This window comes from Porites lutea, chromosome 2 (genome assembly GCF_958299795.1).
Source record: "Porites lutea chromosome 2, jaPorLute2.1, whole genome shotgun sequence".
NCBI classification, from domain to species: Eukaryota; Metazoa; Cnidaria; class Anthozoa; order Scleractinia; family Poritidae; genus Porites; species Porites lutea.
Window position 1 is genome coordinate 56,106,680 of NC_133202.1, and position 12,164 is coordinate 56,118,843.

General features: G+C 44.6%; 1 protein-coding gene across 1 annotated transcript in view; it reads right to left on the bottom strand.

Annotated features, from left to right (window-relative positions):
• Positions 1-9,784, bottom strand: part of LOC140927235 (caspase-2-like) — a 47,714-nt gene extending 37,930 nt beyond the window's left edge. The window contains exon 1 of the mRNA XM_073376872.1: positions 9,448-9,784. Coding sequence (XP_073232973.1) covers positions 9,448-9,724 — 277 coding nt within the window. The 5' untranslated portion in view covers positions 9,725-9,784. The remainder of the gene's footprint in view (positions 1-9,447) is intronic.
• Between the last annotated feature and the right edge of the window lie 2,380 nt (positions 9,785-12,164).

Sequence of the window (12,164 nt, forward strand, 5' to 3'; positions counted from 1 at the left end):
CTGTGACCCAGGCCGCGTTTCGATTGGGTCGACAAGTGCATCATCCCATCAGCCTCCAGTATATCCAACGCAATTATTATGTGATCCAGCCCGCGTCCTTAGTCTTGGCTGTGGGTTATTTTGACGCGTTGCACAAGCATCTCTTGGGCGGCACAGGCTGGAGTGTGGTCATGGCCCAGCTCTTAGGCAAACCCCTCTATGTCTTTGATGTGGATCGGGAAGAATGGTTATGGTGGAATCCCGCCCTAGGTCACTATCAACCCTGTGAAGGCATGACCGAGGACTATATTGCCCTCCCCACCCTCCAGGACAAGACCGCCATTGTTGGCACGCGGGAAGAAGACCAGGCGATCTATCCCACCCTGGAACGTTTATTCAAACACCAATAAAAAAAACACAGTTCTAAACCACATCATTTGTTTTTTAATGAATATCGATGACCACAAAATTCATGGCTGCTGTGACATTCATGATTAAATCTAGTCTCTTCATCACTTTGTCCACCGTATCGTACGCAGGCTTCCTCCTGCCAATCATGACGGGGCGTTGTCCAGTGGGACAATGGGGGAGCTGGTGACGAATGGTGTCAATCACAAACGCAATGCCCTCGTTCATCAGCTGGTCGAGATTGGGGGGTTGACGGGCCATCTCCACCATCATGCCAATCTGAAATCCAGACATAAAAGATTCTCAACGTCAAGGTCATGAGAAGACAAAGAGTCAAACCACCTTTTTTTACTCACCGAGAGTCGGTGATCCATGAGACGGTGGCAGTGGTGGCAGCCATTTTTCCTAGGGGCGTGCAACCGCACCACCACTTGGTTCCACCAACGATCTTCGCCCAGTTGTTTGGGGAAGCCTGTGAGGTCACACTTGGGTAGACTTTTGAATTCACGCACCACCTTCTTTCGCTTGTCCATGGTGTAAAAGCACTGGACCCAAAACATGATTTTGACTTGGACCTCCAACGGGAGCACGCGGCCAAATGGTTTGTTCCTGGGGTCGACTAACCCTCGGCAGTCCATTCTGACACAGTGAACAGCATGCGATTGATGTCTCTTCTTGACATTCCCTTATTAATCCTCTAGTCTCTACCAATCACGCACTCGCGCTAGACCCCCTGGTCCAGGGAGGACAAGGTGTACCCATGGGGGGGTCCCCCTAGAGTCTCCTCTCGTTTCTAGACACCCCACGTGATGGCTCTCCACTCATCTGATTCGCTGGTGGCGTCTCTAAATCACGTTGCGCGCCCTGTGTGGGTTCATTCCAGTTTGTTCAGTTGTGCTGGTCAAAATGGTGAGCTCGCTGTCCTCGTTGGTGTTATATTCCATGCCAATCGCCATGTTGTTTGACGCCCTGAAGATGTTGTGGCACACGCCTCTAAGAAGCGAATGTCTGCGCGCCTTCTTCAGACGCTGCACGCATGAAGAACTCCGTGATTGGGCCAAAACGTTGCCGTGGGACCACCCTGTTGCCCGGAAATTAGATCACGAGGTCCATCGCCGCCGCATGGCTGGTAAGTCTCATGGCTTTCCTTTTTTTCGGGGGTGTGTGGGTCCCTTTTTTTCCTCATGTCCCTTTTTTGATTCCTAGACGTGTTCAAGGGGTTTGCGTTTTTACGAGATGTGTTGTGGCCTGTCCACCTGTGCCTTTGCCCTCGACGAGCTCGACTCAATTGGGCCGCGCGGTTCTGGGTCCCAGCCTGTTCGTGTTGATTTTCATTTTTTTATTAGATTCTTGGGAGTATGTGGAGAATCAGCCGGTGTGTCATATATATCAATGGGTCGCCCATCCCACCCCTGGCGGCGTGTGTAATCATTGCGAGAGGATGATGGAGGGAATGACCTTAGATGATGTGATTGTTGGCAACCGGGAGGGGTCCCTCACCGAAGATGATATTGTGGACTATGTACAGAGTGGGGACCCTAACCATCGAGATTGGGATGATTGGCCCTTAAGGATGACGTTCAGAATTAATTCGTTTCTCCGACGTCAGGGTCCTGTGGATGACCCGGATTTGGCTGCCTTAGGGTTTTTAGAGGAGGATTAATTTCAGTTTAAATTTTTTTTACAGCCACGCATTGTTTGTTACGTCATCATACGCAATGGATCCGCCCTTTGCAAGCCGGTTTTTTTCGTACCAGTATTCCTGTCTTGATTCGACTTTCCACCTCTTTGTAGGCTTTCATTATACGTTAAAACATTATGGAGGATGGATTAGACCCGTGCAAATGCGATGTCATTATAGTACGGTTCGATGTGTAATTAGTCTTCATGAAACGTTTCAGATGTGATTTCCACGATGGAGGAATGGGGGTGGATCCTTGCCGTGCAACAACAATACCATATTCATAGTGTTTATCCTTTCGTGCAATTCTGTAATCATTCATAGTCTTTATGAGTTCAGCCCATTATTATTAAATTTTTAGATGTGATTATCGCGATTGACATCTATGGGTACAGATGTTGGATACAAGACCGTCTTGATTATTTATTGATGGGCTCAGAAGAGTAATCATCCATTATTCTTTTCGTAGATTCGCTTACCATTCTCAGTACCCACCGGGTTCATGGTACTTCCGCTGCATGGTGTTTCCTCGGCAGCATCGTGCAGTGGTACACTGGATCGGGGATTCATCTTCCATTTCCGAGACCCATTAAATTACTCTGTTGTCGTTGTTTTTTGAACTTTCGTTTTGCCGGCGACTTACACGTGCCCTGTTATTGGTGCGAGATGTTGCAAGGCATGGGTTACCCACCCCATCCTTAAAAACATGTTTTTTTTTTTATTTTTTTCAGATTCTCATTTTGTCATGCGAGCCATTTATCTCCCTTTCCTTTTTCAGCCATTGCCGAGGTGATAGACCGTCATTCCAGGTCTCTCCAAAATTTGACGGGCCGATTATATTTTGTGTGTAAACGATGCTGGATTTATTTACGGCACGTGTCCGAACTCCATGAACCTTGTCGGGGCTGTGCCATGATGGACAGCATGGATTGGGAATTTTGAACACCCGGCAGGGGGAGGTCTGCATGGTGGCGCCACCCCTGCTGGATGTTCATGAATATTTTTTTTTTTTAATTAGATTCCTTTTGGGTCTTACAAGATGTCATGATTTTCCGAAGCTGGCCTATCCCTCACAAACTTTGTATTGTCAATCATCAAGGATGGTCCAGCTTACTTTATCTGTTCAAACTAAAACGTTAATTTTTTTCCTAGACACGCTTTGGATCTTTCAACATTTTAATTTTAACCAAGATTGGATGTTACTTGAATTATTTTGTGTACAATCTTTTCCGGGCGTGACACCACGAGGGCGTCACACACGTCCCACATTGTAAACAAGTCTTTTTTGTTTTTCTAGTTATTCATTGGACAGTAAGACACCGCCTCGTGCGTGCTAATGGTCGAGTGTTTCTGATTCAGTTTGCTTCTTGGCTCTAACCACCCCTCCTTTTAATTCGTTTCAGCCGCCCATTCTAATTTACAATTTCATTTACTTAAACCGTGGTCCTTCGCAGGATTCAACCATTATATTCCATGGCCACATCCGCATCACATGACTTCCATAGCCAAGTGGCAAACACCTTTTATTATGTTTACTTATTAAAGTCAAGGGCGTGACGTCACTAGGACCTCACACACGTCCCGGATGTAACCTAGGGTTTACGCGGTACATTCATTAAAACTCATGCAATGATGTTGACCTCAATAGAGTGTGTTTTTATTGACTTCCGGGGAATGCGAGGGGACTGGGGCTTTGGTTTGAGTGTCTCCCTGGTACCCAGGTTCTACGCGGTCCTTTCAAACTATGCCAAGTATGCGGTTCCATCTCTTGGGTGGGGTCACGTGACTTTTATGCCCAAATATGGGAGCTTTGACGTCATCATGGTCACATGGGCTAAATACTCGATGCTGATTGGTCGAGAAAATTTCTGCTGTGCTGTGATTGGTTGGGACCTTCTTGAGCCCTATTTACTACTCTTACTGTTGTGTATTAGGACTCAGCCTCCCTCTGAGTAGGGCATTGGAATGCCGGACTATAGGATTAGAAACCACGAGTCGTGTAGGCGAAATAAAGCCATCGTCCTAGGTTGAATCCGTTGTAATCTCCCATTATTTGAAATCCTCTGCAAGTGCACCAGCACGTCCATAAAACGAAAACTCCTGGAAGAACGTCTAGGCCTCACTTTAGCTAGAGCGCTTGAAATTGCCGAGAACTGTGCAAAAGTCGACGCACAGCTTGCTGCAATGACCATAGAGGAAAAGGGAGAGAATTCAGCTAGCGTAAACCGCATAGAGGGAACAAAGAGAGGCCATGGCAAGAGAAATCAGTCACGAGGTACTAAAATCGGCCGTGAGAAAACTAGTTACCGATGTGGTAGAACCGGACATTTCGGTCGAGATTCTAACTGTCCAGCAAGAGGTCAATTCTGTCATCGATGTGGGCTGGGAGGACATTTTCAAAAGCAGTGCTGGACAAAGCAGAAAGGTGAAGACAAGCAAAAACAAACCAAAGGCCACAGGAACCCCAAGGGAGGTGCTGCAAATATGGTTGGTTGCCACAACGAAGAAGAGGAACCAGTGTATGCTTTTACGGTAGGAGGCAGGAATGAGGAGAAAATTCAAGTAACCGTTGGAGGTTGTAAGCTGAACATGATCATAGATTCTGGAGCAAGCACTAACATCATTGACAAGGAAACATGGGAGTGGTTGAAGAAAAACAAAGTGAAGTGTGAATCAGCTCGCTCGAGTAGGAAAATCTATACCTACGCATCCCAGACACCACTTGATGTGATAAGAACATTCTCCTGTGGAGTCTCTGCAGGAAGCAACACTGCTGGTGCCAAGTTTTGTGTGATTAATGGTGAAGGAGACCCCCTTCTGGGGAAGGATACTGCAACTAGTCAAGTCGTACTGAAAATAGGGATTGGCATCGCTGCAGAAAGTGCAGACCCAAAGACCATTGGTGGGATCCTGCAACAGAAGTACCCAAATGTTTTCAGCGGCGTTGGAAAGTTGAAAGACCGAGCAGTACAGCTCCACACTGACCCCAATGTGACGCCAGTAGCACAGGCGATGCGGAGGACTCCGTTCAGCATGAGATCAAAGTTGGAAGAAAAGATTAAAGAACTCATTGAACTAGACATTATTGAACCTGCACAAGGGCCCACACAATGGGTTAACCCAATTTTTGTTGTCCCAAAGTCTGGGGGTGATATCCGTCTTTGCATTGTCATGCGAAGGGCTAACGAGGCAATACGGAGAGCCAAACACCCGATCCCTACCGTTGATGAGATTACTCAGAGCATAAGTGGCAGCAAGGTATTCTCCAAACTTGACCTTAAGTGAGGATTCCACCAGCTTGAACTTTCCCCAGAATCCCGAGAGATTACTGCGTTTGCTACCCTCTGCGGTCTGTTGAGATACAAGAGCCTATTGTTGGGTGTTAACTCTGCTTCCGAACCAGACGGCACTTGCGGGTATAGAAGGGCAAGAGAACATTTCAGATGACATCATCGTACATGGTAAAGACCAGGAAAAACGCGATTTGCGGGTTGGAGAAAGTCATCGTGAGATTAAAGGAACGTGGACTGACCCTCAATGCAGAAAAGTGCCAGTTTAGCTTGGATAAGCTCACATTCTTTGGCATGGTATTGTCCGGGAACGGGATTAGCTGCACAGAAGAAAAGGTGAAAGCCGTGAAAGAGGCACGAGAACCTCGAACGGTATCAGGAACCCGAAGTTTTCTTGGGCTTGTAAACTACTGTGGCCGCTTCATACCCGACCTGGCAACGGTATCTGAGCCCTTACGTCGCCTGACAAAGTCATGAACCCCTTTCGTGTTTGGAGGTGAACAGAAGAAGGCGTTTCAGGAGCTAAAAGAGCGTTTGGCTTGTGCTGAGACTTTGGGGTACTTCGACAAAGATGCCCCAACCCAAGTAATTACCGATGCAAGCCCAGTTGGACTGGGAGCGGTACTGACCCAAAAGCAGAAGAATGGACCGAGAGTCATCTGCTATGCAAGTGGTAGTCTGACAGACACCGAGAGAAGATATTCGCCGACAGAGAAAGAGGCGCTGACACTCGTATGGGCGTGTGAAAAGTTCCATCCCTATGTGTATGGTGTGCCATTTGATCTTGTTACAGATCACAAGCCGCTGGAAGTTATTTACGGCCCAAGGTCAAAAGCCTGCGCACGCATTGAAAGATGGGTGTTACGAATGCAGCCATACAAATTCAAGGTCAAGTATGAGCCTGGGCCAAGCAACATTACTGACCCCCTCTCAAGGCTAGTGAGAAATCTAAAAACCAGCAACAGTCACTCAGCTGAAGCCGAAGAATATGTCAGATTTGTAGCCATAAATGCGACCCCCTGTGCTGTGACTACACGAGAAGTGGAAGAAGCCTCAGCGATCGATGAAGAACTCTGTGCAGTCAAGGAATGCCTAAACGGAAAACCGTGGGACCAGCTAGCTTACAAGAAATACCTCCCATGTAGTACTAAGAGGAACAAGAATCGTTATCCCGAAGAAACTCAGACCCAGGGTGTTGTCTCTCGCTCACGAAGGTCATCTGGGCATCTTTGGAACTAAACAGAAGTTGTGCATTAAAGTGTGGTGGCCCGGGATGGAAAAGGATGCTGAAAAACACTGCAAAACCTGCTATGGATGTCAGTTAGTTAGCCGTCCCATCCCACCAGAGCCTATCAGGAGCACAGCATTGCCGACTGGACCATGTAGAGATTTGGCAATTAATTTGCTCGGAGCACTCCCCACTGGTGAGTCCATTCTGGTCGTCGTTGACTACTATAGTCGCTACCACGAGATAGACGTCATGAGATCCACAGTTGCCTCTAAAGACATCTCGCGTCTGGAAGAGATATTTGCAAGATATGGTCTACCTGAGAACTTGACATCTGACAATGGACCACAGTTCGTAGCAACAGAGTTTACAGAGTACATGGAGCAGCGGGGAATCAGACACCGCAAGGGTAACAGCAAAATGGCCCCAGGCAAATGGAGAAGTTGAGCGCCAAAATAGCTCGCTTCTGAAAAGGCTCCAAATCGCACATGCTGAAAAGAAGGACCGGAAGAAAGAGCTGAATGTTTATCTTGCAGCGTACAGAAGCTTACCTCATTCAACGACTGGTGTAAGCCCTGCCGAGTTGCTCTTCGGACGGAAAATACAAACCAAGCTTCCTGAGCTGAGCGATGTACATTTCGAACAAGAAGTGCGTGATAGGGACAATGAACAGAAGAGTAAGAGCAAAGCGTACGCTGACATGCAAAGGAATGCGAGGTACTCAGAGGTACTTTCTGGAGATCAAGTGCAACAAGAGAGGAAAAACAAGCTCACAACCCGTTTTGAACCAAGTTCGTACACTGTGGCAAACAAGCATGGGAACGGCTTGATCGTGCAATCTCCAGGAGGAGCCCAATACTCCCGCAATACATCTCATGTAAAGAAACTGCTAGAGAATGGTAATACACATGATGATACACCAAGTATACTGGAAGTGGTGATGACCGGAGTGCCCCACAAACAGGATAAACTGACCCGCAGCAGAGTGTGGTGACCAAATGGAATGGAACCAAATGTTGTTGAGCCTGAAGTTCCACTCAGGAGGTCCCAGAGACACAGAGTGGCCCCAAGTTATCTCAAAGACTATTGTACTTAAACTTTAGAGACACTGCATTCTCAGAGACATTGTTGACATTGTTGCTAGTCCATGTCTATGTTTTTTGGATCAAGTATAATTTTGTTTCTACTCCTGCTACATGTTATTGTTTTCTATCTAAATGTGGAGGGATGTTGTGTATTAGGACCTAGACTCCCTCTGAGTAGGGCACTGGAACGCCGGACTATAGGATTAGAAACCACGTGTAGGCGAAATAAAGCCATCGTCCTCGGTTGAATACGTTGTAATCTTCCATTATTTGCCGACTAGATTGGTCCCAACACTTACCTATCCCTACACTATCCTTACCTATCCACCAAAGGGGCGTAAAAACAACATAGTAGACTACTCACAAATTAAAAAAGCGAAGCGGCGAAGTATCAAACTGACATGCTATCGCGTATCGCGAAAGCAGCATTTTAGGTAAAGCGGTCAAATTACAAGTAACGTTTCCAGCAGAAAAGAACACCCTGACTGTAGACGCCGATGACCAGCAATATTCAGCTGCTGGTGGCCATTCACAAACAGACAGTCAAAAACAAATCGGCAAGAAGAATTCGAAAGACAAGCCGAAGAACAAATTGTTTACACACCGTCGCATATTAAACTGACTTTTATTTACACAAACCTCCTTGTATATATTTTGGATTTGACAGATAAAAGATCATGGATTGCTTTTCACGTTCAATTGCTGTAGTGAGCTGCCTACTTCTGAACGTTTTTATCAAGATTTCGACGCAAAGTATCAGCCGAGCCGTGCGAAAATATGCAGATTTCAACTGCTCCTGTATCTTGAATTTGCATAGTTCAGGAATTTCTTGCAAGAATTAAACGCTTAGTGGAGTTTTAAAAATTGTTATTTTATAAAGTAGAAAGTTATTTCTGACGTCTGAGAAGTTAGAAGATTACTTAAAACTTAGTCTCCAAGTAAGTTTGTGTGTTTGTTCTTCGTTCGTTCTATTTCGTGTTGTGAAGTCAAACAACGATTACTGTTTAGAATCGAAACCCTGTTTCAGTCTTCACCGAATCGTGTAGACATTGCGGTAAGCCGTTTGTTGCGGCTGTTGCGATAACAATAAACCAGGAACAATACACTAGCTCATACATACTAATCAGTTCTGATGCAAGCACGTTTTTGAAGTGCGTTAGGTAAACGGACTCGCGTTGGCGAATTTTCCGCGAACTAGTTTGAAGCGCGTTAACGTGGACGCTTATCTTTGAGCTGTAACTACCTTTGTTTCATCACATGTTCACAAAACATTGCACCTTCAATGACGTTACGGATTGTACTTGATGATGCATTCGAGTGACAAGGAAAAGGAGTATTCTCAAGATTCATAAACCGAAACAAAGGTAATTATAATACTTCAGACATCCTTTCCTTCCAAGAAAACTCTTTATTCTGGAAGTTATCTTCAAACGGAGATGACGCCAGATCTGAGTCAGCACAAATGACTAAAACCTTCACTTTTTCAGCTAATAGGTTAATAGGAGTCTTATTGAATTGGAATAGAAATATATAGTCACGCATATATATCAACTGCCAATTAAACCGATTTCAAACAGCGCGAGAGTTCAAATACAAAAATAAAAATCCCGCCATTTGCAGAAGGTTTGGAACAATTTGTATAAAATGACCACTTAAGCTTATTTATGCATTTGAGCTGGAGTTGTAGTCATTCATTTCAACAAAAAATCTGCCCGAAAGTGTAGGCTAGTTAAAACTTCACCAATATTCTCACTTAAAACAACATATCAGCCTTACCGTCTTCTTGAGTAGGTCGCAGTAGTTTTTCTAGATGCGGAGAGACTTCATGCAAAACATCACAGAACACACTGAAGGCGTCAGGTCCTTTCCGAGGTAGAATGTCCAGAACTTCTTCTCGCTGTTCGGCTGGAGTCGACTTAGCATTCACACTGTCTTTATCTTCTTCGCTAAAGATTCCCCTTGAGTAAAGCATCGATGCGACTTTTTTCGCTTCTAGATCTTTCAACAATACTTCTCTGTTAATTCGCAAGGCTTTTCTATCTTCTTCCTGCATACCGACTGCGACTATATCAAAAATAAGAAGACGCTTTTTTCGGCGACAAAATCTTCTTTCCTTTCCAAGGGAGGTCTGTGACAGCCTCGTTCTCATTATTGGCAGGCAAAATCGAAAACGAGTCGGAAGAATTCCGATTGTTTTAACCAATCGCAATGTGCAACTCATTACTCGTGATTTGATCCAAAAACCACGAAGAGAAGTGATAACAATAAAACTGTTTAAAACTTTTGTGCTGTGAAAACGGCAATGACAAAAGCGACTTTGGTTTTTTCTTTTCTTTTTTTTATTTTTCAACCCGATGTTTCTCTTTGAGCTTCTTTGAAACAGACTTTGAAACAAGCCCTAGCTTAGTTCGGAGCTGGCTGAGAGTGTGGCTTGACACTTTAGGTAAAAAAAGTCATTAAATTAAAAAGATGGATTAAAATAACAAATTCACGCGGCTGGGGACAAATTAATGTCTTCGGGAATACCTAGTCTGTGTACAACAGCCTCTTCCCCTAAGGAAAAAAATGGGGAAAGAGATAGAGCGGTTTTCACTTGACTGTCGTAAAACCAAAACCAAAGTAAATACACTAGCCAACCAAAGGGCGTAGTAAAACCAAAACCAAACCAATTCCTCAATTACTTTCGACAGTCAAGTGAAAACCGCTCTAAACGCTGACCAAACCTAAGACCAAACCCTTTTCCCAACCTCGTGCCCAGGGTTCTCTCCAAAACGTCCCTGCGGGGCGAGAGAGACGGGTAGGAGAGAGAACCCGGCAACGAGATTGCCCTTTCCCGTCTTTTTTTTTTCTGAGCTGAGGGGACGGCGGTACATAGGCTAGCGAATGCCCCCCCCCCCCCCCCCAGTCCCCGATCTCATCACAAAACTGCTCGAATGTTTAATTTACGAGAAAAATTTTTGAGAAAGGATCACTCATCATTGTTTAGTATGTAATATTATTGAATGTGTGTACCGTCAATCTTACTTTACGTTTTGTTAAGTTTCTTGTTCATTGGCAGTTGCTTTTAGTCGTATCATCTTTTACTTAGTTTCTTGTTTAGTTTTTAGCAGAAATCTTCCGATAAAATTTAATTTCAATAGAACTCCTGCTTCAAATATTAAAAGAAATGCTTCAAAGACGTCATCGAAAACTCAAATCGAACAGTTGTTCGTTGCCCAGTACTCAAGATTGATTGATCTGCAGGTTCCTGATTTTTTGAGTCAACAAGGCTTGAAAAAGTTTTTAGATACATATAACACCATTTTATTGCACACTGAGAATCCGAACTGGAATTGTAAAATTAGCTGCAGTGTGAAATAAAATGGCGTTATATGTATGTAAAATCTTTGGGAAACCTTGTTGAGCCAAAGAAGCAGGAACCTTTCAAGACAACGCTGCTTTTCTACTTCAATACATTGACTTCTGATATCCGAACTTAAAGGACATTTTTGCCGTGCCGTTACGTCTTAGTCAGTCGTGACGCATTTATTATGGCTGAAGTACTTTGTATTATTTGAGGTCCTTAGAGCGGGTTACTGCCAGTTACCAAGGGTCAAAAGCAAGTGTCTGGCGGGCCACCTCTCTCATGATCTCTGAAGTATTCTTACTTGCGCGCAGTTCCTACTAAAGTAAGTAAGAGAATGTCCAATGGAACAAAAGTCCCGACGGGTCTTGTTGGAGTTTTTTTCTTTCCTTCTTCTTCTTTTATTATTTTTTTAAAGAAACTTCAACACGGCACTATTGTTCGTAATTACTGTTTGTTGAACGTTCTCTTACTTGCTGTCTAAAGTGCCACGCAGCTTATCTGAATTCTCTTTTCCTGTTGTAAAGTCGGTCCTCAGAACGTGCCCTGGGACTGCTCCCAAAGCTCCCATAACAACTGTCACCACCTCCACTTTTCGCATAGCCCAAACGGTGGTTAATTGCCAACGCGACAACCGAGCTAAGAAGCGAGGTTGCCTCGGCGGCAGAATTATAACGCCGGGCAATGTAGGCAAAAACTCTCAAATTCTGCATAACCCTCTAAAATTTGGATTTTTGTTCATATTTGGGTGTAAGTAAGACCCCATATTTGGGTAGTGACGTCATGGTCTTGTATTTACAACTCGCGGTCCGAAATTGGGTGATTCAGTGTGCAGCTGTTCGTTGTCTGTTCAAGAGGACCTAACGGGTAGCAAGCTTTAATACAATTTCTAGTTTAAAAGGGCAATAAGTGCTCTGGTTTGCTTTATAAATTGCGTTTAGAGCAGCAGCTTAGTTTTCCTTTTTGTTAGTTCAATAACCACACAGCAGTTCAATAAGTACACAACAGATCAATAACCACACCAGTAGTTCAATGACCACACATTAGTTCATTGAGCGTAAACTACATGCAGCTGCGGGAAGAATGGCCACAAATACGTTAGTTAATAAGAACGCATAGCATTAAGTAACTGGTAAATACTCATTTAGCT